Consider the following 25,794-nt stretch of genomic DNA (forward strand, 5'->3'; position numbering starts at 1 on the left):
AAGAAGGTAAAGGTAAAGGGACCCCTGACCATTAGGTCCAGTCGTGACCGACTCTGGGGTTGCGCGCTCATCTCGCATTATTGGCCGAGGGAGCCGGCGTACAGCTTCCAGGTCATGTGGCCAGCATGACAAATCCACTTCTGGCAAACCAGAGCAGCACATGGAAACGCCGTTTACCTTCCCGCTGTAGCGGTTCCTATTTATCTACTTGCATTTTGACGTGCTTTCGAACTGCTAGGTTGGCAGAAGCTGGGACCAAGCAACGGGAGCTCACCCCGTCACAGGGATTCGAACCGCCGACCTTCTGATCAGCAAGCCCTAGGCTCAGTGGTTTAACGACAGGAAAGAGGGTCTAGAGCAGGCACCCCCAAACTGCAGCCCTCCAGATGTTTTGGCCTACAACTCCCATGATCCCTAGCTAACAGGACCAGTGGTCGGGGAAGATGGGAATTGTAGTCCAAAACATCTGGAGGGCCAAGGTTTGGGGATGCCTGGTCTAAAGGTACAGTATGAACCATTTCAATTCTGGAAATTTGTGAAAGTTTGGTTCAATGCATTTCATTCCCCCTAAAGGGGAGTGAATTCTCGTTTCTTCTTTCTTGTATATCTTTCTGAGATCCCACGTGTAACCTCTTCAGATGTAATTGGAAATTTGGCATGTGGACATGGGATTCCAGATCTTATCAACTCAAGTGTTGACCCCAAAGGCAGCCAATTTTCTTAGCTTTATCCTTTACATCAGCTGCACATCTACTCTCTGAGTTCTTATTATTATCACATATTGATTACATTCCTTCCCCCGCCCCCCAATCTTTTGCTCCGTGTAGTAAAATACTCTATAAAAGAAAGTGACTCAAAATCTATAGCTCTAAGAATACCTGGTTATCTTTTTTTGCTGCTGCTCTCATTATTTTTTAAACCTCTAATCATAGTTAGCTTGAAGAAAACAAAGGAAGAAAATGGGAGTCATGTAAAAGTCTATTGGGATCTAAAAAGCACAAATGAAACAAAACCGGCTCCTCCAAACTGTGGCCAAGGGGGACGGCGGCCAGAAAATGTAGGCGAGGGGAAGAGAAGGAGAGCATCTCACAAATTGGAGGGCAGTTTCGATCGGATGGGCTCTCGTTCCCCAGTGAGCCCTATAGACCCTTTCCTCCCTTCAACAGCAGTCACGATAGCAGTCAGAGGTGGGGGGATGGCACAACTGGCCTCAAATGCAGGTGGCGGAGGCAGTGAACCTGAGGACATCTGACGTGGTAGAGTCACTCGCCCTGGAACAGAGCTGTATGGCTTCCCTAGAGGCCTCGTCCCTCCGCCTCCTGCTCCCCCTCCTCCAGAGAAAGATGAGAAACTAGAAACAGATTCCCTAGAGGAGTGGGGAGAAGAGCCTCGGCTTAAAGTCTGAGCCGTTTTGTGGGGCAGAGATGGATGGGAAGCAGAGATGAACTTGAGGTCCTGGCTTAACCGTCCCGGTGGAAGCGGTGGCGGCGGTGTACTCCTGGGCTGAAGGCCCTGTAGAGGGGGACTGGAGGTCTGAGGCATCAGCAGAGATCCGTGGGAGCCCCTTGCCCCAGAAGGGGCACACTGCAAAGTCCTGGCTGCAGCACATTGACTAGGAGGGCTAAGACCTGAGGGCGGGAACAGCGGAGGAGGGGCACCGGCGGGCTGTTTCAAAGGAGACATAGAGGCAAAGGGTGACCTTTCGTGGTGCAACTGAGCTACGGTCGCAGCAGGAGAAGCAGAAGGGCCTAATGCACTTGGCTGGGTTTGGCACGAGGCCGACGGGGAGCCTCCGGAGGCCTGTGCCAGTTGGCTTAAGCTGGAGGGTGGTGAGCTTGAGGAGGGAGGCAACGGAAAGTGGTTCGTCCCTCCCAGGGCTCCAGTTCCTGAGAGCTGCTGGGCCTGGCCTGGCTGGGCAGGCTTGTTGCTGCAAGCGGCTTGCGTGTGGCCAAGGGGGCTGCTGGGGGAATTGGAGGACAGCTGGGGGAAGGCGGTGGATGGCGAACTAGCAGGGGCCTTCTGGAAGGGGCCAAAGCCGCTCAGGAGATTGCTGTCGGGAGCCTGCTGCTGAGCCACCCCTTCTGGGGAATCCAAAGGCCCCTGGTGAAACAGGCTCAGGCCTGCCGAGGACGGGCTCCCCAAGGGCTGCTGCTGAGTCGAGGCAGCCGACGGAGAGCTGGCTGAAGCCCGGTGGAACTGGCCCAAGCCGGCCGAGGCTGTGAAGCCAGCCAGCTGCTGGATCTGGAAGGACGATGACGAGAGGCTGTCTGCCCCCAGGGTGTGCTGCTGGGATTGCGTGCTTGAAGGGGAGCCCACGATGGAAGGCCCGGCTGAAGACACCAAGGAGTGAAGTCTCCTCAGCTGCCTCGGAGTCTGGTTCGGGGCCTGCCCCAGAGAACCCAGAACAGAGACAGGCGGGCGGAAAATGGCCGCCGGGAGGCGAGGGTGGTGGGTGAGAGCTATTGCTACGGACGTGGTGGCCGCTGCGGCTTGCAAAGGGGCCTGGATCAGTGGTGTCCAGATAACCGGCGTTGATGCGGCAGCGGCGGCAGCAGCCTGGACGTTATGCGCACAGTGGGCCATCTCTCGGTCATGCTGCACAATTTGCTGGATGATCTCGTTCTCCTGGTAGTTGAAGACGCCCGAGTTGAGATCGTGCTGGACTTTGTGGAGCAGGATGGAGTTCTTCTTCCCTGTAAAGGAAGCAGAAGAAAATTAAGAACTGCAATGAGGGGCTCCTAGAGGCCCAAACCAGAGCTCGCCAACCTTTTGGGGTTGGGACCATACCTACATTGTAACCATGAGCACACCCCACCCTGTTTTTATTTCAAGACCAGTTTCAGGGAGGGGAGCAGTGGAAGAAGACCTGAACTCCGTTCTCCCACATCCTAGTTTAAGACTCTCACCAATATACCACATTGTAAACTTGACTACAACTCCCTCCATCCCTGATTGCTGGCCATGCTGACTGAGGGCACCAGGCTGGGGAAGGCTGGTGGCCCTTCTGTCCAGAGCTTCTTTTCAGCAGGAACTCACTGGGACTCAGTTCCGGCACCTCTTAGGTGGGCTCCATTGCCATGGTAAGAGAACAAGGAAGCCGTCCACGGTGAGTTCATTCTAGAAAAATAGCACCTCTGAGGTCTGATCCACTGTAGCTGCCCTTAAGTTCTTTTTGCTATGTTCTTCTCCCTCCATTACATTAAGGACAAACTCGGGGAAGCATTTTCTCGTCTCTTATCTGCTGCAAAACAAATGCAGCGGTGGGCAGGAGAAAGAAAGCGTTTTCATTTTTTTTCCTGAGCAATGTTCCCGAAAAGGTGTGTGCTTTGTTTTAGAAAGCTGTTCGAAGTTGCACAAAGAATTTGGGCACGTTGAAAAGGGAGAGGGAGAGATTTATGAGGAATAGCCAAGTCAGCCCCGACAGGGCTCCAGCACATAACGCAAAGTGTGTGTTCCATTTGGGGTGGGGAATGAAGTTATCCACAACTGTATCACTTAATATCGCATTTTACGCTTGCAATTATTAGCATTTCCCAGTTATTAACAGCAGCCTTTGTTTGTCCCTCTGATTCTGTCCTGGCCATGTGCCTTTTGGCTGTGCTTTAAAAATACAGGCCTCCCCCCAACTCAAGTCCTTTTGTATTCTTGCATTGTTCTTCGATGCCACATCATGGAACAGCAGCAGCCCTGTGGTTTTCAAGTGGCATTGCTGGAGAGATTTGTGGAAGCTGAATTTAAAACACACGCAACTTTGGATACAGCATTGGGTTGGAATAGTGCTGCCTCTGCACGATGTCTGTTGTGCTCTTCTGAATTCACCTATGTTGCTTCAGCAAAGGCACGGCTACCTATGCAGAACATACTCAGAGCTCACCTGCTCCTGTGAAAGTGTGCACCCCACACATCCATGCACCTTGTCCCCAATGCCACACACAAACGTTCCACAGAGACAGTATGAGACCTACCTAAGCCAAATCTACCTAGCACTTCCTCTGGAACTTCTAACCATGCAGAGAATGCGTAGGAAGGGCTGTCGCTCAGCGGCAGCCATCACTGCCTCCTGCTGGAGGGAGTTCCGTAGTTTAACTATGCACTGCATGAAGTAGTACTAGGTGAAATATTGTGTTGTTGTTGTTGTTGCACACACATGAAGAATATATTTTAATCTTTTTTGGAAGCCGCCCAGAGTGGCTGGGGAAACCCAACCAGATGGGCGGGGTACAAATAATAAATTGTTGTTGTTGCTGTTGTAAATAATAAATTGTTGTTGTTGTTGTTGTTGTTGTTGTTGTTGTTGTTGTTGTTGTTGTTAACACAGGGAGCTGCCTTATATGGAGTCGGAACATTGACCCATCTCATTCAGTCTTGTCTACACTGACTGTCAGCAGCTCTTCAGGGCTTCAAATGGAGACTCTTTCATCTTCAGCAGCACAACAGGGCACCTTCATCTGCCCCAGCTGCAGCAAAACATGGCTCTCCCATATCGGTCTCTACAGCCACAGCAGGTGCTGTGAGCTTCCAACAGTTTGAGTCCCAAAGGCACACTCCTCCATCATCTCCTGAGACGGATGGATGCAAAGTCAGCCTGAAGATGCCAGAGATGGAACCTGGGATCTTCTGCCATGCAAAAAGGATGCTCTGCCACTAAGCTGTGGCCCTTCCCCAAGAAAGCAGCTCTGAATGTTACGTATGAGTTAGGACATAGATGGATGGATGAGAAAATGAAGGACAGCACACCCACATCTGCCATACATAGAACCAGGAGCCCATGTAACCTGCATTCAAAAATAATCAAAATTCTGCGCCAAGGTAAACCAAATCCTCCTTTTCAAGAAAAACGGCAACCTGAAAATTTGGTCAATTAGTTTTTTATATGCCTGTTGTCTTTGTCTATGGCAGGCTTAAGCAGTATGTGGACCGAGAACTCCCAGAAGTGCAAGCTGGATTTCGAAGGGGCAGAGGAACCAGAGACCAAATTGCAAACATGCGCTGGATTATGGAGAAAGCTGGAGAGTTCCAGAAAAACATCTACTTCTGCTTCATCGACTAGGCAAAAGCTTTTGACTGTGTCGACCACAGCAAACTATGCCAAATTCTTGGTCACCTCATCTGTCTCCTAAGAAATCTCCATGTAGGACAAGAAGCTACAGTTAGAACTGGATATGGAACAACTGACTGGTTCAAAATTGGGAAAGGAGTACGACAAGGCTGTATATTGTCTCCCTGCTTATTTAACTTATATGCAGAATTCATCATTTCATCATGTGAAAGGCTGGACTAGATGAATCCCAAACTGGAATTAAGATTGCTGGAAGAAATATCAACAACCTCAGATATGCAGATGACACAACCTTGATGGCAGAAAGTGAGGAGGAATTAAAGAACCCTTTAATGACGGTGAAAAAGGAGAATGTAAAATATGGCCTGAAGCTCAACATCAAAAAAACCAAGATCATGGTCACTGGTCCCATCACCTCCTGACAAATAGAAGGGGAAGAAATGGAGGCAGTGAGAGATTTTACTTTCTTGGGTTCCATGATCACTGCAGATGGTGACAGCAGTCACGAAATAAAAAGACGCCTGGTTCTTGGGAGAAAAGCAATGACAAACCTAGACAGCATCTTAAAAAGCAGAGACATCACCTTGCCGACGAAGGTCCGTATAGTTAAAGCTATGGTTTTCCCAGTAGTGATGTATGGAAGTGAGAGCTGGACCATAAAGAAGGCTGATCACCGAAGAATTGATGCTTTTGAATTATGGTGCTGGAGGAGACTCTTGAGAGTCCCATGTACTGCAAGAAGATCAAACCTATCCACTCTTAAGGAAATCAGCCCTGAGTTCTCACTGGAAGGACAGATCCTGAAGCTGAGGCTCCAATACTCTGGCCACCTCATGAGAAGAGAAGATTCCCTGGAAAAGACCCTGATGTTGGGAAAGATTGAGGGCACAAGGAGAAGGGGACGACAGAGGACGAGATGGTTGGACAGTGTTCTCGAATCTATGAACATGAGTCTGACCAAACTGCGGGAGGCAGTGGAAGACAGGAGTGCCTGGCGTGTTCCGGTCCATGGGGTCACGAAGAGTCGGACACGACTAAACGACTAAACAACAACAACAAGTATAGTTTTTGTCTCTTTCTATTAAAGTCACTGGGAAGAATAAAAAGCAACCCAAGGCATTTCCTGCCAAGGCATTTCCTGCCATTTTCCTGCCATTCCACCTGACACCAAGAAATGTTAGGCTTTGAAGATTTCACCAGACAACAGCTACATGTTTAACAGTTCTGTCTCTGCAGTCAGAAGGGCTGGAAGCTTATGTCTTCTTTTTATCTCTCTTGCATGGTTGAGGGGGGGGAAATGAGTTTGGCTTTGTTTTGTTTATTCAGATTATTTTTTTCTTCTGGATTTGTTGGTGAAAGAAAGTTGAATAACGACAAGGACTAGAAACTTGTTTTTTTTAAACATAGAAGCTGAGAACCTCTGGATGCTGAATTTTGCTTCCAGTGCTTCCTTCTACCTATGAGTTTGCATAGTATGAGTTTGCAGGTAACTCAATAACCATGTGAACCACTTACCAATTCTGTCCAGTCTGTCCAGGGCCACCGTTTCAAAAGCCCTTCTCATCATGGGATACTCCTCAAGCACCTCATTAAAGTTGTCCACCGAGAGGGAGTAGAGGCGGCAGTAAGTGTCGGCTCTCACACTTGCTGTCCGCCGGCCACGAGTCAGCAGGCAAATTTCTAGAATGACATAATAAACACAATGGCATTTATTCCTTTGCAAGTGCACTTACGTCAGGGTGCCAGCCAGCAATAAATCACAAGGAGGAAGTGAAGTTAGCGCTTTATTAGAAGAAAGAAGGAAGACCTGCTCGGGCTGCCTGGCCTAATGAGTACGGCAGCTCTTCTTGGTAGGTCTTGGCCCTAGGAGGCAGTTGTGGAGACTGAAGATCCCCACCTTCCCACTAAATCTCCTCCTCACAAGGTCCTTCTCAAACAATCCGAGACTCCACTGACACACTTGTCTCTGCTCCTCACTCTTCATACCTCTTCTGGTTCTGGGAGACAAGGGAGGAGGGGAGATTGTTGCAGCAGGAGGGGAAGACCTCCATGACTCTTCACCACCCTGACTCATCTCTGCCTCTTGGTCTCCCTCCTCTCCTGCTTCAGCTTCTGCCTCTGATTCTGGACTTCCCTCTGCCACAGACTCTCCCTGCTCACTACGGCCTGTTAGCCCTTCAGCTTCCAACACTTCCTCTTCCCAGTCTTCTCCCTCTGACCACTCATCGTCATTCCACCACCAGTCCCCGGGCTCTGAGCCTTCTTCCTTTGGGGGTTTCCTAGCTGGAGCCTCCCACCATTCTTCTGTGTTCAGCCACTTCATAATTCAGAATTGCAGCCAGAGGACCCCTATCCTCCAAAACCCACTGAGTAGGTGGTCTTTCTCAGACCCAGAGCCATATTCCCTTCTGGACAATATTCTGGAGGGCGTATATCACTGACAAGCAGGGCAAGAAGCAAAAAAGGGGGGCAGGAGGATAATTCCACATATACTCATGCACCCCCCCACCTAGGCAAGCAAGCAATAGGTGTCATCAGAGTGCCTGTGTGTAATCTGCTTCTGCTTCTCCCACTTCATTCCTCTCCTGGTCCTGGGAGATAGTGGAGCAGGAGAGGTGGCGGCAGGAGAAGGGGGTGTGAAAGCCCTTGACTCTGCATGAGCCTGACCTCTCTCCCTCCACCTGCACCTGTTTTTCAGTCTCTCATCCTACAACTTCTCCTGCCCCTGACTCTCGTCTCCCGACTGCTACAGGCTCCTCTGGATCAGGGATAAACCATCATCATCATCATCATCATCATCATCATCATCATCATATATTTATACCCCGCCTATCTAGCTGGGTTTTCCCAGCCACTCTGGGCAGTTCCCAACAGAATATTAAAAACATGATAAAGTATCAAACATTAAACACTTCCCTAAACAGGGGTGCCTTCAGATGTCTTCTAAAAGTCAGATAGTTGCTTATTTCCTTGATATCTGATGGGAGGGTGTTCCACAGGGTGGGCGCCACCACCGAGAAGGCCCTCTGCCTGGTTCCCTGTAACCTCACTTCTTACAGTGAGGGAACCACCAAAAGGCCCTCAGAGCTGGACCTCAGTGTGTCTGGTCTCAACAATGGGGGTGGAGACGCTCCTTCAGGTATACTGGGCCATGGCCGTTTAGCGCTTTAAAGGTCAGCACCAACACTTTGAATTGTGCTTGGAAACGTTCTGGGATGCCTTCTTCAAAGCCAGTCTCCACCCTGGCTTCTCCCAGTGTCCACTCCCCAGTAACCAGCCACCAGCTAGGTCCTGACATCTTCTCACACCTGTTTTGAGCTGCATATTCATATACATGGTGATGATAGATACGAGGTTTTTATACTTGTTCTAAATGTCTGGCTCGAACATTCCCTAGTGCATTTAGAGCTGCCTTCTCTGCAGGGCTGTCTCAAGCATGTTGGGCGCCCTGGCGCCGTGGTGCGGAGATCGCTCCGGCGCCCCCGCCCTAGTGGGCGGGCACAGCGCGCAGCACAGCTTCCGGGTGGCTTTGCTGCGTGGTGCCCCCCCTGGCGCCCCGTGCCACCCAGCCTACCCCTAGAGCCGGCCCTGCTTCTCCGTATTTTCCTATACACACCGGTGCTGTATGATCTTTCCCCACCCCCCTCGATTCACTGAAGTATATAATCACACTTCTTTCTTTGGTTCTTTTGCTTATAGGATGAACTCTCTATCCGGTAATTTCCTCACTGTTCTCACCTTTCTCCTACAAAGTAATTCATTCATCTAATTAGCCACTTGGGTTCTGCTATCAAGCATTGTTCCAGGCATGGCTAGTTCATTCAGTGCATGCTAATCACCTCTGCTACACAAGTGGGAACGGAAGGTCATGCCACATCTTGCCAAAGCCAAGTCCCTCTGGGGCCGAGGGCTGACGGTGTTTGATCTGACTTACGACCTCAAGATCAGAGCGGGTTATGATTGCCCGTTCTGGTGGCATTTGAGCGAAAGGCGCTTGTGACTCCCCCTCCAAACCTGACGCCAGGTAGGGATGGAGGAGGAATTCAATCTTGTCCTGCATTTTAATGAAGAACAACTTAATTTGCATTTTTTGAAGCAACAAGTGAAAAGAAACTGAATTATCCTTTGAAGTTCACCGAATTTCTCCATTTTTGGCAATGGAGATCTCCAACCCAGCAACTGTGTACAAAAATTCATATATCGGAGGAATGTTTGCATAGAAATAGATGCCTATAAAATTTGGCAACTCTTGGCCTACTCAAACCAGCAGGGGCCTGGGCAAATGGTTCTTCCCATCATTTGCTCCCTGATCCTTTTCAACTGCAGATGGACAAGACTGAACTCGAGACTTTCTATATCCCAAGTGTGTGCTCAACTAAAACTAGCTTTTACGGCTTGGGTTCCCCCCCCCCCAAAAAAATCCGCAAAAGCTCATCTACTCCTCCCTTTTGACCCATGAATTCTTCCTTTCTTCTCTAGGCAATTTCAATATGACACATGGCCCTTTCGAACCCAGGTCAAAGTGAAACTGGCTTCACAATTAAACTCATCTTCAGAATTGGATTTACCAATATGGCATACCAAGCTCAATCCAGGACGCTGATGGTCATACGCAATAGCAAGCGTGACAGAGGGAGGTCTGTATATGTGAGTTTGTGTGTCCATCGTGTGAAGGAGAGAGGAGGGAGAGGAATTTGTGCCTGACACGGAAGGATGAGCATAATCCCATAGTCCAACCTTCCTTAACCTGATGCCCTTCAAGTGATGTTCACCTGCCACCATGCCTGACCATTGGCCAGGCTTAGCTGGAGCTGATGGGAGTTGTAGTTCAACAACACCTGGACGGCATCAAGCTGGAGAAAGCTGATTTCAATCTCTTTCCATCTTTCCAGATAAGGAATTTGATTTCACTTATAGTGTAACAATTACCATGGACAATATGGACTGATATAAAAGTTAGAGCTTGGAAGAAGATGCAGTTTTAAATATTTAAATTAGGACTTAAATTAGGGGTGGGGAAGTCCTGAGATTCGGAGAAATCTCTGTATATGGATAGGTATTTGGATTTTTATAACTTTTTATTGGAAAAATCAAATAAAAATGATATATTTGTTTTGTTTTTTAAAAGAGAAAGCTGCTTTCGCCTGGTCCAATTCCTAGTTCTAGTGTTACACCCAGGGAGGGGGGCGGAGAGCCCTCCCAATGTCACTAGACTACAAGTTCCATTAGCTCCAGCCAGCATAAGCAATGGTGAGGGATGATGGGAGGTGGGGTCCAGAAATATTTTGAAGACTACAGGTTTCCCATTGCTGTCTTAACCAGGAAATTTAGGAAAATCAGCCTAAGGTTTATGCCAGTTAAGGATTTGACCTTTCTAGCATCAGGACTGAGCTACACAGAAATAAAACCTGTACCGTGTCGGGTCACAACCAGCACTGAGTTTCCAAGATTTCTAGAGATCTCTAAATATGAGAAGTTCTTTGAGCCACAGCTACTTTTATAGGCTGATGGTTTTCACTGGATTAACTGCCACAACTTCCTATCAAGGAATAGCAGGGATGGTATTTGGGGAAGATGCATTAAATTATGTGATGCAGTTCCTGGGGAACCTAAGGAAGAATCATGGCAGTCCACCACAGACAGGATGAATTGTTTAGGACAGTTGGGGCTCTTAATGTAATCCCTGCTAGCACCACTAGGGGGTGCTGTGTCCCACACAGCTGCTTCTCCTACAAAAGCAGTGTGTATATGCAAAAAGTTAGCAATGAACCCACTGGCTTGGCTGTTATATTGTAATGTTATTTGCCTTTTGATTCTGGGTGTTTTGTATGTAGATAATAATTCAAATCTAGTGAAACAAATAATTAGGGGGGGAATGGGATTGATGGATAAGCTCACAGCATTATGCAGTACATTTTAAAAAATGAATTCGTATTATAAAGGTTAGGACCTGTTGTTCAATATATTCAAAATGAATTTGGGTATAAATGACTTAGGAGTTTTTATCCAACTTCTCTGTTCACTAATGCAACAATTCGTGTGCTGGAAGACTGGTGAGTTTTAATGTTGCACAACAGAGGACACAAATGGAACAGTTGTGCTAGTGAAAATTTCTTGTGCAAGATTCTGCAATCTGTTGGGCAACAAAGTAACCTGCTGGTGCAAAAGGTTTCTGCTAAGCGACTTTAACTTAGGGCTCCATTGGACGCAACCCCATGACACTACATTTATGAAGTTATAAAATCCATGCAGGGTAGGCATTGCTTACCTCCAAAGTAGGACCCATCAGCCAGCTTGGTCTCCTTGTTGCCTTTGGTGAGCACACTCACCACCCCGTGCTGGATAAAATACATCTTCTTTCCGATCGTCCCTTCCCGGATGATGTAGTCGCCCGGCTGGAACACCTCAAAACGCAGCTTGGTCAGCATGGATGTTACAAAATTGGGGTCTGCGTTGGCAAACAGAGGCATGGAGGCCACAAGTTTCCGGCAGTTGAAGTTGATGATCTCCTGGTTGTGAGAGAGAGGGTGGGAATTCAGTACGTGGTTGTGGTTTCATTTGCTTGTTTAAACCAGGGGTGGGGAGGCTCAAGCCTGGGAGCCTAATGTGGCCCTCCAGACCTCTCAGCCAGGCCCTTAAAACTCTTCCCAGGCTGCACCCACTCTCCCCATCCAGAAACAATGGAGATACAGTGGTACCTCAGTTTTCGAGCATCCTGGAAGCCGAACGTTTTGGTTTTTGAACGCCGAAAACCTGGAAGTAAATGCTTCCATTTTCAAACGCGCCTCGGAAGTTGAACGGTTTCTGCTGCGTATCTTTCAGTTTTTTTTCCATTGAAATCAAAATTCTCCCTTTGTGCCTCGGTTTCCGAATGTTTCGGAAGCCGAACGATCTTCTAGAACGGATTACGTTCAAAAACCAAGGTACCACTGTACACTTCTTATTTTAAAACTGTTGGGAGGGATTTTTCCTTCCCTCCTACGCGGACATTCACAGATTTAACCAACCAGCAGGTTAATCAACTTAACACAAAGGTGCGAGTTGATTAATCTGTTGACGTCTTGCTACGTTTTCTTTAATAGAGTGACACAGGCCTAACTCTTTAGTGTTCTGGACACACTCTTCAGTCCCCAATGGGGTCCTCCCTTGTTGCGTAACTCCTCAGTCAGATGTCGGCTGCCCCTCTCCTATACAACTCACCTCCCTCAGTGGCTCACTCAGCTCTCCCAGGATGCTCTCCTCGTCAAACATTTTGCCCTGGTAGCGGTGTTCGTAGTAGTCGTGGATCCTCTGGCGCATCTCAGCTGGGAGCTTGTGGAAGGACATGTACTGCTCCACTTGCTTGTACTGGGTGGGAGGAAAGCAGCAAAGGAAGAGGCTTTTAACTGGAGTGTCCAAATGGACCAGGGCACGCTAGATACCCCCCTCTCCTGGGACTGCAGGAAGCCATCAAATAAGAGTGTCAGAAGCTGTTTTAGAAAGAGTCAGGTCAAATTGGTCCAAATGGGGACAGTGAGTAATTTAAGACCCAGGACCAGATCATTAGTGACGATTCCTGGCAAAACCAACAAAGAGGCAATCTGAAGACTATCAGATGCATAGGTAAAGGTAAAGGTACCCCTGACCGTTAGGTCCAGTCGCGGACGACTCTGGGGTTGCGGCGCTCATCTCGCTTTACAGGCTGAGGGAGCCGGCGTTTGTCCGCAGACAGCTTCCGGGTCATGTGGCCAGCATGACTAAGCCGCCTCTGGTGAACCAGAGCAGCGCACAAAAACACTGTTTACCTTCCTGCCAGAACGGTATTTATTTATCTACTTGCACTTGATGTGCTTTCGAACTGCTAGGTGGGCAGGAGCTGGGACTGAACAACGGGAGCTCACGCCGTCGTGGCGATTCAAACTGCCGACCTTCCGATCGGCAAGCCCGAGGCTCAGTGGTTTAGACCACAGCGCTACCTGCGTCCCCTATCAGATGCATAGAATAATCCACAAAGAGTGGTGGTGGTGGTGAACTCGTAAGCAGCGACTTCAGAAAGGAACTGGGGGTTGGGGAAGATAAGGGAAATGCAATCAGAGCCAGAATGTATGCAAGACAAAGGCCAATGATAAGGCCAGAGGCTCCAGTGTTGGATTGCAACTCATCAAGAAGTTCAACTCCATGCATCTGGGCCTGAATAGAGAAAATGGTTTCCTTTCTCACCCAACATGTTAATTAACTCAGCATTGCCAAGCTGATCATTTTAATAACTACCATTGCTGTTGTAAAGGGTCAATTATAGTTCATTAGCAAAACAGAGACTTTTTTATGTTACAAAAAACATTTCGGCTTCCAATTGCTTTGAAATGAAATCTGAGGATTATACTTCATGCATTTGTGAAGTGGACTCAAGCTGATGCCATCATAAAAATTGTTAGCCTTTAGGCTCCTTGTTGCCCGTCCGGAAATTCTTCCTGATAAATATTTATGGGCAGTTGGTTGTTTTAGTACCCAATGAATTGTTGCTATGGTTGCCATTATCATCATCACCACCATCATCATCATCAACATCAACATAAATTGTAGAAGAGCATAAGGAGAGCCTGATGGATCAGGCCAATAGCCCCTCTAGTCCAATCCTGCAAACAGGATCTGAGAGCAACAGCACTCTGCCCACTTGCTGTTTTTGGAAACTGGTATTCAAGAGGTGCAATGCCACCAACAGATGAAGCTGGAACATAGTCATCATGGCTACTAGCCATGGATAGCTTTATCCTTCAAAAAATTGCCTAATCCTCTTTTGAAACCATCCAAGTTGGTGGCCACCATTGCCTCTTGAAGAAGCACATTCCATAGTCCCAACTACGGTATGCGCTGCATTTATCCGCCCCAAGTCTTCCAACATTCAGCTTTGTTTGGTGTCCACAAGTTCTTCTGAGAGAGGAAGGATAAAAAAAACTGTTATCTTTCCACTTTCTCGATGCCAGGCATAGTTTTCTAAACTCTTACAGTACTTGCCTTTTCTCTGAATGAAAAAAAAAAAGTCCCCAAAGGGAGCGAGGGGATGAGACACCTCTTCTTTACAGACCAAAAGAGAACCCATAAGGCTGGTCATCATCTTGAGTTTTCTTCCCTTCATTGAGCTAAAACGTAAACCCATTTTGGGAACAAATCTGCCCACAGCCCTTCTCTTGACTTTCTGGAATATCTTCGCTTAGTTAGGAAGGACACATGCCAAATGCATTCTTTCTGATCTGTTAACGGTGGGGATGTTGGGGAATGCCGGTGGGAAGCCACGCAGGGTTTTGAGGTTGTTAATAAAATAAGTATTTATTAGACCCATGGAACAATGCACAATTATTTAATTGCATACTTGAAAATGTAGCACATGAGAAGACATGCACCCTGTGGACCTGCTTCGTCCCGTCCCCCCATCATTTCCTGCCTTGGAATGAGGCCTGGAAGTCATGACCTCAGAACACTTCTTCTCAGCTATGTGAAGGCTACTTATAATTGCACAGTGGTGCGGGAGAAGCACTTTGCACATGCCCAAGGGCACACATGCAGAACAGATCTCCGTATGACTAATTAAGAGCATTTCCCTCCAAAAGACTCATTAGAATGGATGTAGCTTATTACCACATCCCATGGCCCAGGGTTGAACCCTAGCGTGGAAAAAAACCGAATCCTAATGCATGACACATCCTGGCTTGGATTAAACTCTACCAGTGTTTTCAGTGTTGCATTTTCATGTATTTTAAAGACCCATCTGTCTTTCATACAAACATAGGAAGCTGTCTTATAATGAGTCATACCGTTGGTACATCTGTCTACACTGGCTGGCAGCAGCTCTTCAGGGTTTCAAACCAGGCATCTCCTCCAGGGATTGAACCTGGGGCTGTTTGCATCCAGAGCAGATGCTTTACCCCAAGCTATAACCTGTCTCCTTTCGAACACAGCCCTTCAATTACAGCAATTAAGAGTCAAACTATATAACTTTCCCTACTCCAGAAGCAGCAACAGACACTAAGTTCTTGAATAGGGCATTGCAAGTGAAAGAAGAAGGGGCAGCTTAATCTTTTCCAGGAGGTGGGCTTCTCTCTCCCCCCCCCAACTTCTGGGGGAAAAGATACAGGACCCTGTGACTCCCCCCACCATTGGAGAAAAGCAGTTGGGGGTTCAGAAAGGAAAACGACTGGCAGCAAAAGTGTTAAATCAAAGCGCTCCTTAGCCAAACTTCTGTCATGGATGAAACCATGAATGAAACCATGAATGAAACCATGAATGAAACTAAAAAGAAAGGTCAAAGCGATGGAATTCTATGTAGCATGCTGTGCTGGATTTATGTATAAGCTAAAAAAGCTATAGCTTAGAGCCCCACTCTCTTGGGGGCTCCCAAAAAAATTAAAGGAAAAAAGCTTGGGTGTACTTTGATAAAATGCATGATTTTTTATGTGCAAATGGCTTTAAATGCCTATTAGGTCCATAAATTACCATATAGCATTTATTCAACACAAAAAACAGCCACAATTTGTTGTTGACAAAGGGCAGCTGGACATATAAAGCCTTCAGTAGCTTAGGGCCTCATCAAACCTAAATCGGGGCCTGGTAGCACATAATGTAAATGAAAGTTAAACATTAACTTGCTTCCAAATGCTGGGCAACTTAATTTTAAAAGGCTTGCTCTTGGCACCAACTTTGAGGTTAGTTAATTGGTTGCATCATAGATTGATAGCGAAGAAGGCAGCACAGTCGGACCCCAGCCCTAACAAAATTATCTGTGGCATTTGGAGTGCGAGGGCCTGCATGTGAAAATTGCGCATTTGTTTATGCTCTTCCCCTGCAAATGGCGCCCTCCAGAGGTTGCTGAACTACCGTTCCCTTCATTTGTGACACCGGCGGTGCTGGGTGGGATTGATAGGCGGCGGATCCCACCCTGTTCTACATAGCAATGCCCTGTCTCTTTCCGCTGCCCAACCAGGACCAGGGCTAGTGATGGGCAAGTGGCCTGGCAGTTGCCATTGCTCCCGTCAACTGGATGCTTCAAGAGTTCCTTGCAAATTCTCAGAATCCCTCAAGGGCTGCTCCATTCTCTCCCCCCTGACTGCTATCCCAGAAGGGAAACAACAACAACCCAACAACACAAAAGCAAAACCTCACTACATGGAATGGGGCTAAAGTCAGAGAATGGGGCTAAAGTCGGAGAATGCAGGAGTTGTAGGCCAAAAGATCTTGAGGGTACCAAGTTGATGAACGTTGCTGTGATTTAGCAATGGGGGACCTGTGGCCTTCCAGATGCAAATTTCCTTGTGAAAATTCACCAGCAATTTTGTGTGACTTCATCCTAATCGACCCCTTTTTCATGTGCCGTTTCTGCTGTTGCGCACACATTTTTGCAAGCCATCTCTCCCAATCTAATGCATTTTTGTGTGCCGTTTTTAGCAGTACCTTCATTTCCATGAAGCCTTGCCTATGTGTATTTGTCCACAGAGCTGCATTGCCAGTTTTGGAGTGCAAATTTCAAAGGGGCTGCATTTCAACTCACAATATATTGTTTCGGAAAGTGCAGATCTGACAGATTCAACTTTAAATGCAAATGGAATCACATTTCTCCATCCCTCTACTCATTTGAGTGTTACTCATTTGCTGCTGGGATGGCCTGTTCTACCATGCCTTGCATGATAACCACCTGAAGAAGCCAAAGATCAGGGAGGACGGCTTAGTGCAGGCATCCCAAAACTTCAGCCCTCCAGATGTTTTGGACTACAATTCCCATCATCCCTGACCACTGGTCCTGTTAGCTAGGGATCATGGGAGTTGAAGGCCAAAACATCTGGAGGGCCACAGTTTGGGGATGCCTGGCTTAGTGTATTCAAGGAAGCAGAGTGGATGCTGATGGGGTTTCCTGGAACTTTGCTGCCTCTTGTCTTGAGCCGCCCACAGCTAAGATGGTCGGGAATATTCATGAGTGCTGCCACTAATGACCCATGTCAAATGGTTCACCACGTTCTTAGTGGCTGGAAATCAATTACACTGCTATTAACTAATGGATCTCTGTTGTAGGAGCACCTCACAATGGTTAACATTGTTCTCGGTGTCGGATGTCTCTCTCTCAGGAAAAAGCAATAGGGCCTCCTGTCAGCCGCATGCCATTTCATGGGTATCTCTAAAACTACAACATTCTCTCCCCAAATAACACCAAACTGGGACACTAGGGGCAATAACAGGGTATTGCTAGCTACTTAAAAGTATGTAGGGGACTATGGTTGTTCGAGCAATTTTATTGAAGTTGCATTTAAAAGCAAATCTACGTATTCACACTTCCTGAAACAGGACAGGAACGGAAAGGCAAGCCCATCTTTTGAAATTTGCACTTCTGCGAATTTTGCAATGCAGTTCTGCAGCCAAGTCATGTGTACAAAAATGCATACACCAGGGTAAAGTGAGAAGAAACATGCATATATTGGTGAAAGCAGCCTACAAAAATGCCTTATATCGGGGAAATGCTGCTTTGCACAAAAAAAGAGAAAAGGTGTGGCTTAGGAGAAATAAACACTAAAACACTGATAGATTTACATGAGGATGTTTTAAATCCATCCATCCATCCATCCATCCATCCATCCATCCATCCATCCATCACAAACTGAATTTAAGATTGGAAAAAAGAGAAAAAAAAGAGAAACCAAACCAATAGATTGACCTATCCCTAGTGTGAAGGCATGTTTTTATCTCTGAACTTGATTCCGGAGAATAGATAAAGAACTTTAAACAATACATTGAAAAAACTTGACAGCACCAGAACCTTGTACAGTGGAACCTTGGTTTATGAACACCTCGGTTTACGAATTTTCGGTTTACGAACGCTGCGGACCCATCTGGAACAGATTAATTCACTTTCCATTACTTTCAATGGGAAAGTTCACTTCAGTTTATGAACGCTTCAGTTTAAGTACTCCGTGGACCGTCTGGAACAGATTAATCCACTTTCCATTACTTTCAATGGGAAAGTTCGCTTCAGTTTATGAATGCTTCAGTTTATGAACAGACCTCTGGAACCAATGTGTTCATAAACCGAGGTACCACTGTACCAGGTAAGTGCCATAATTCTTCCTGTTGCCTCTTCCTTGTACACACAGGGCAGTCTCCTGCGGGTGTCCAAATGAGGGTGACAGAACAGCTCTGTGAATATTTCCCACTCCAAAGTGGGACATGGCTAGCCAATGGAGCTGGAGCCCTAAACACCTCAGGACTCCAACTCCCATCAACCCTGTTCATAGGCCATGCTGACTGGGGCTGATGGGAGCTGAAATCCAACAACATCTGGAGAGCACTGCATTGGCTAGCCCTGCCGTAGGAGCATCACACATCTTACTCATTGTCCTGCCTTGCATTCTTGGCCAAAGCTGAAGAGTTCAGCTACGGAAGCAGATGGAGAGGAGAGGATGGGGCTTGAGATAAGATGGCTTGATGAAGAACACACATTCAGGAAGTTCCTTTATTCTAGCCTTCCCCAAAGTGATGCCCTCCAAATCTTCTGGACTACAACTCCCATCAGCCCCAGTCAGCTTACGCAGAAAATTTGACATTCCATGAAGTGAGTGGCATAGCTAGTTTTTGCACTCTTCTCCCTGAGATACGTTTTGTCTACAGTTTTTTAAACGAGGGCAGAAGTTCACACTTGCAGAAATATAGAAGTAGCACAGTCAAGGAAGGGCTTACCATGTGATCTTCCTGAATGTGCATTTTAGCTTTAAGATACCCAGAGAACAACCCCCAGGCTACCCATCACTGCTGGGACAAGATGATGCAAAGATGACTTTTTAACACCCCTTCTTTTTTTCTGTTTCAGATGCTCTGCACCAGACCTTCTCAGTCTGGTGCCCTCCAGATGCAGTTGAACCAAAAGTCCTGCCACCCCTGACCACTGGTGGTTCTGGCCATTGCTGATGGGAGTTGTAATCCAAAACATCTACTGAGCACCTGATTGGGGAAAGCTCTCATCGGTCCACTCAGCTGCAAAACTTTTGAAGTTCTGCTTAAAATATCCTTGGCTGCCTGCATATTCCTAAACTGAATGGTTGGGACTGTAAATCACCCAGTGTCCTCATTTCAAACAAGGCTATTCAGAGTTCTAGCAAGGCCGGCAGGAAGTAAATATTCATTAGCTGTAGGCCATCCGTTGCCCCTTTGTCTCCCACAGGAAATTGAATAATCTCTCTTCTCGGTGGCTATATTTCTTCAGGCACCCTGGGGAAATAACATTTCTTTGAAACGCATCCAAATATACGTCTCGTGAGACACCGTTCGATGGATCTGCTTATGCCTGAAAGATATCCTGACACAATGGGGTTGGATCCATGCAGGGCTATGTTAGCATAACGTTCCTGTTCTCAGGTGTTTGCTTTTCATTAAAACCCACCCTTCTCCTCCTTCCTCTTCCCTTGAGACCTCTTGCCTAGGAATCCATCCATCACCATTATTGACCTGGATCAAGCCAGAAAGGCAAGCTCTACAGTTGACTTCAAAATCAGATCAACCTTTTAAGGAAACACTCACCTAATACGATACACATAGCTTTTCCCTATTCACAGTGCTCTTCCTGTATTTAGGGACACTCTGGGTGGGATTCGACGTAAAGTTAAGTGGACTATGCATGTGTAGAAGAAGGTCCGCTTATGCAACATGATATTTCCCCTCTCCCCCCCTCCTGTACACCTCCAGAGCAGATTTAGGGGGCCCCGGGGTGTGGGTGACATGAGGAAAAAGAGGGAGCAAAAGTCCCATTGTGTGAGCAGACTTTGCTCCAGGCATGAAACAACTTTGTTGTGTCCCACCCAAATGGTCACTATTCAGGGGTGGGATTCAATCACCTATCAGCAATCTCACATTGCACAATTGCAGTTGACTTCTAGCTCTTGGGCAAGGAACCCACCTTCCCCTCTCCCCCATAAGGAAAGTGATGGAGAAATGTGCTGGGAAGTGTAGGGTAACTTTTGCTCGATGCAACATCGTCCAACCTCCCCACAAACATCAGAACGTTTTGTAAGCAAATCATGACCAGATGTTCATCTGGAAGCAGCCTTATTACCCTGATAATTGTCTTGTTTTATTGTTTTTGTAAACCACTTTGAGGTTTTCAACAGTCAGGCGGTGCGTGCATTTTATGAAATGAATGAATAAAATAAGTAAGATTCGCTCCCACTTTGGTTCCAGGCACAATGCAAAGGGCTGCTTCTGATCTTTAAAAAGACCTAAACAGGCTGGAACCAGAGCAACTGGAGGTTCTCTTGTTCCTGTGCAAACTGAGATGACCATCCGACACACCACTTCGGGCATTATCACATAAGATGCACTGCTACTGGAGAGAGGACCTTTTGTGATCCTAGGAAAAGCCTGTCCTGTTTTCATAGAATTTAAGTGGGGAGGTAGACTTGTTTGGTTAGTTTATCTGCCGCTGACTTTTCAACTGCTGCTCTTAATGTCATTATTGATGGGCATGTCTTCCAGTTCTATTCATATAGTTTTAATGTCTTTTTAATGAAATTTTGCTAAGCCATCTTGAACTGCAACTATGGCTGAAAGGCAGTGCCCGGTTTATTATAATAAATCAATGTAGAAAAAGAAAATCATAATAATGAAGGAAGATTTGGTATCTGAGGGGGATAAATATTTGATACACACACTTGCAAAGTTTGCCCTAGCAACCAGGAAGCCCAAAGAATTGGACATAAATTTGTCTTGCAAAATGGTGTACATTGTGCTGGGTACCCTCTATGGAGAAAGCAGATAGATACTCGTTTTTCTCCCTCTCAGGGACTCTAATTGAACTGAACATTGGAAGATTCAGGAAAGAGAAACTTCATGCAGCACACAAGGGGCAGGGTGTCAGGGAACCACCAGGGGTCAGCGGAGAGCCTGGTGGTCGGAGCGAGGGCTCTCAAACGCTGCCAGTGCCTGGCAGCTTCCTCTGGAAGATGAGACAGAGGCTCGGGAGGAGATGCAAGCCCTTAGGGATGTTGTGGAGATGGGAGCTCCAGAGGGAGAGTTGCAGAGGGAGGACCCAAGCACTCAAGAGGAGGAGGCTCCAGGAGCCACAGCACCGGTCCCTCAGCTGAGCAGCTCTAGTGGAGAGGGTGCTCCACCAGCACCCTCACCCCAACAGAGGAGGGGGGGGGAAGAGGAGGGACTAACGGAGGAGGTTCAGCGTGCCGCGGGGGTTATGCTGGTGGAAATCATGGAGGGAGGCGCTTCCGGATTCTGAATCGGATTAGTACAGTCATGCTTTTTGATGCTCTGTCTTGTACATATGTATATAATAAAACCCTGTAAAAACCAAGCACAGGGTTTCGAGCCGCTTACTCGTGAGGAAGCTACCTACACCATTACACAATCATGGCCACCAACTTGGATGGCCTTAAAAGAGGATTGGACAAATTCATGGAGGAGAAGCTACCAGTGACTGCTGTCCATGATACATACACAATACCGTATTTTTCGTTCCATAAGACACACCTTTTTCTTCCTAAAAAGTAAGAGGAAATGTCTGTGCGTCTTATGGAGCAAATGTGTGGTCCCTGGAGCCGAATCGCCCAGGGGCTAAAGGCAGGTCGTGCTTTTTTCTTTTTTAAAAAGAAAGGGCTAAAGGCTAACAAGAGGGAATGAGTGCATTGAAAGGAACCCGCTCAGCAGCTGATTGCAATAGATCGGGGAGGGATGTTTCTGCCCGCAAATTTGAAGTAACACACTAGGAACATGAATGGGGAAGGAAGATGGTAAATGTGTTGGAAAACAGCACACCTAGCTGGTCTCACCCCCCAAGATGTTCAGCAGGACAGATGGGAAAGCTCCCAATGCCTCCCTTGGGCCCAGAATCTTTCCTGGTGCCTTCCTCTAATGCAGACATGGGGAATCCTTGGCCCTCCAGATGCCACAGAGGTACAACTTCTGTCAGACTCCTGTGTGTTTATCTTTCATTTTAGGCAATGCTAGCAATGTCTGAATGAGACCGAGTGGGTGGCGAGGAACTCCAGGCAGCTCCAACTTCTAAGCTTTTGAACTTTGCTATTCATAGATACAAATTATGAGCCAACCAAGTTTTAGTTTAAAAACCTATCAGAGAACAAGGTGAATGTAGGAAGCTACAATCCACAGGGAGCGTGTGATTATTTGTCCACCTTCCTCACTGCTGCCTACTCTGATGGGCAGTAGCTCTTTGGGGCCTCTGGCTGAGAGAGGTCTTTCCCATCAATTGCTACTCGATCCTGTTGAGCTGGAGATACCAGGGGTTGAAGCTCAAACCTTCTGCATGCAGAGCACCACGGCTCAAAGGTCCCTCCCCAGAATATGTGAGAGGAGAAGAATCAACCAGTCACAGAGTGCCCAGTTATACCAAACTGCAAAGAGCCCCCACCCCAACTCACAGTCCCCCCAAATAGGAAATCACAACAAACTAAACACCAAAACTCAAAAAAAGTCAACCCAGAGCCAAACCCCACAGACTGACCTAAAAATGTACCTATTCGACAACACATCGTAGCATGAAGCAATCATAGCCAAAAAGCAGAGGCACATGGACAAAATACAGACACAAAAAATGTGTTGTATCTGCTCCCCCCACCCCACCCTGGAAAAATGTGTGCACCAATGCCCTCCTCAGGACACTCCAAACATCACCAATAACCCCCAAATAGCCATCAGAGTGGAATGGCTAATTTGCAAGTGTAATTTATATGAACGGGAGCTGGCATAATGATTCTGCTTTTCTGCAAGCATCTGTACGGTTTTCATGCGTCTTCTTGCTTGTACACAATCAAATTCTGCTGATCGCACACGACAAAGGTGTTTCTTAGTATCCAAGGGGGTGTACACACCTTACATTTAAAGCACAATTAAAGCACATGACTTCCCCCAAAGAATCCTGGGAACTGTAGTGGACTCATCACAAAACAATTCCCAGGACCCTTAACTAACTTGCTCAAATGCTCCTTCGCTTGTAGGGTGAAGGTGGCTGTTTGAACACACACACACACACACACACACACACACACACACACACACACACTGCAACTGTCCACAAGGCCAAATAGCTTACCTTCTCCTGATACTGCCGACGCGAGGAGTCCAAAGACTGGATGAGGGCTGTGGCGTGGCCGATGAACATGGCATAGCAGGTGGCCCCGACAATCATGCTCAGCATAGTGAGCCATACGTCGGACATGCCCACTGGGGCTTGCTGCCCATAGCCGATACACAGCATGTGGCTCATAGCCTTGAACAGCGCATAGGAATATTGCTTCCCCCAGGAGTCATTCTAAAGAGACAGACAGACAAAAGTTACAAGACACAAGGAGGACAAAAGCCTGCGAGGACTTTGCAAAACAGATCTGCACATACCTTGGATCCCGAACGCCTTGAGAGTCGAACGTTTTGGCTCCCGAACGCCGCAAACCCAGAAGTGAGCGTTCCGGTTTGCGAATGTTCTTTGGAACCCGAACGTCCGATGCGGCTTCCGATTGGCTGCAGGAGCTTCCTGCAGCCAATCGGAAGCCATGCCTTGGTTTCGGAACATTTTGGAAGTCGAATGGACTTCCGGAATGGATTCCGTTCGACATCTGAGGCACAGCTGTACCTCTACCACATGCCAGCCTTGTGGTGATGCTTTATTATTATTATTATTATTTGATTGATTTTGCCCAGCACACATGGCAGCACAGGTCTAGGCATGTCACTGCTAGTAAAATGCTCACCAATCCCTTTGGTGCTCCAAAGGACTTTACTGGGAATTGGCAAGTGGCATCTTTGGGCATCTTCCAGGGCCCCTCCACCTGGCAGAGCCTTGGCCTGGCACTCCAAGCAGTGAGAGGTGGCTGGATCTGTCCACCCCTTTAATTTCCCCACAGTGCTCCTGACCTAGAATTGCTTTGGGGCATTGTGTGAAAATAAAAGAGTGGGCAGACCGAGTCACCCAGTGCTGCTTGGAATTCTGCCTTTGCAGGCAAGTTTGCTCGCCAGGGTCCACAGAGAGAGGGCCTGTTCAAATCAGGAGCTGAAGAAAATCCCCGCTTTGGAAACAGAGCAGTATTGGGAGATGAGAAGCGCCTTTTGCATCCTAAAAAGGGCAGGCTTTTACACAGAAGATAGGCACAAACAAATACCCCCCCCCCAACAGACAAATATGCAGACATATATGCACACAAATGATCCAATGACATGCAGCGTCACCATGTGCCAGGAATCTATGGCACCCTATTTTATACCGCCTGTTGCCAAATTTACTGTGCAGATGTTCCACCATTGATTGCAAAATCCATTTCGTGCTATTTTATAGAACGTCTATTGCACACTATTCCGAACCATCTGTTTGCAAAATCTATTTAACACAGCCTGTTGCAAAATCTATTGCACTCTGTCAACATGCCTTTCCTAAACAGGTAGGTGCCTCTTCCAGAAGACTTCCCTGCATTAAATGGTGTTGCTGTCATTCAAACAGTCTCCTGAAACATGAGCACGCCTTCTCATTCAGCAAAGGGCATTTGCTAAACTTCCAGCACTTTCCTTCTACACAGTATCATCTGCACCCCCTCACATCCTATGATGCACACACTGGGGCATTTCCCCTGAAACCCATAAAATGTAGGCTTTTTAAACCTTCCCCTGTGTTAACCACCTTTCCCACCCCACATGATGAGAACGACAAAAGGGTGTGGTCATTGATTATGCTGGCCTCCCTCCTCTGCTTTCGTATTCCTAATTAATTCATCTGATAAAAAGAATGATAAATGAATCAATTTTCCCTTCTGAAACCTGAAACGGCACCCCTGATACAGAGATAAGTATGCAGCAGGTGAAATGCAGTAATCACACCAGAGCTTGAAACAACTAGCTTTTACAACTAGCAATACTTATTTTCAACAGTACATTGCAATCACCAGCCCACCTTTAAAATGCTCCTTGAATAAGCAGAGGGGAAATCTACAATTCCTAGGAGTGTGCCAAATATTCTCAAATTTCAATTGCAGGGTCAGAAACATAAATTTTGGCAAGATAAAGATTGTCTCCCCAGAAACACTTGCTTAAGTATTTTTTTATTTAAAAAAATTCATTTGCCGCTATTGTTCCATTTGTGTACAATAGCTTTGGCATTATCACACCACCACCCCCCCCCAAAAAAACCCGTGCTACTTCTTCATCCTGGTTTAGTCAGTCACATCGGTGAGCATCCAGTCAGGGATTATGTAGCAAAAAGATATATTCTGTATTCAGATCCAGCCATGTAACAACATCACTGGGGGCAACTGAGAGTGAAGGCAGGGCTTCCTGGAGGAATCACATAGATCAGGGGTGGCCAACTCCAAAGAGACTGCGATCTACACACAGAGTTAAAAACTGGCAGTGATCTACCCCCTTTTGGGGGGTTCAGGTCAAAGTTGTTGAGCTTTTTTAGGGAGGAGGAAAGCCCTGTTTTTTAGGGGTTCAGGTCAAAGTTGTTGAGATTTTTTTAGGAAGGAGGAAGACCCATTTTTAGGGGTTCAGGTCAGAGCTGTTGAGCTTTTCTGAGGTGGGAGGAAAGCCCTCTTTTCTTGGGGGGGGGGTGAAGGGCTAAAATGTTGAGCATTTTTTAGGGGAGCCAAAGTTGTTGAGCTTCTTTGGGGGGAGCCAGTGATCTACCAGTGATCTACCACAGACATCCAGTGATCTACCGGTAGATCATGATCTACCTATTGGACGTGCCTGACATAGATCATAGGAGTCAACTCCTA

General features: G+C 47.0%; 1 protein-coding gene across 1 annotated transcript in view; it reads right to left on the reverse strand.

Moving 5' to 3' along the window:
- Nucleotides 1-1,086: 1,086 nt before the first annotated feature.
- Nucleotides 1,087-25,794, reverse strand: part of HCN4 (hyperpolarization activated cyclic nucleotide gated potassium channel 4) — a 109,364-nt gene continuing 84,656 nt past the window's right edge. The window contains exons 5-9 of the mRNA XM_035131546.2: nucleotides 23,127-23,345; nucleotides 12,260-12,406; nucleotides 11,328-11,568; nucleotides 6,575-6,739; nucleotides 1,087-2,693 (exon numbers count right to left, since the gene is read on the reverse strand). Of these exons, the coding sequence (XP_034987437.1) occupies nucleotides 1,087-2,693; nucleotides 6,575-6,739; nucleotides 11,328-11,568; nucleotides 12,260-12,406; nucleotides 23,127-23,345 (2,379 nt within the window). The remainder of the gene's footprint in view (nucleotides 2,694-6,574; nucleotides 6,740-11,327; nucleotides 11,569-12,259; nucleotides 12,407-23,126; nucleotides 23,346-25,794) is intronic.

The sequence above is a fragment of the Zootoca vivipara genome, chromosome 14 (assembly GCF_963506605.1).
Source record: "Zootoca vivipara chromosome 14, rZooViv1.1, whole genome shotgun sequence".
NCBI lineage: Eukaryota > Metazoa > Chordata > Lepidosauria > Squamata > Lacertidae > Zootoca > Zootoca vivipara.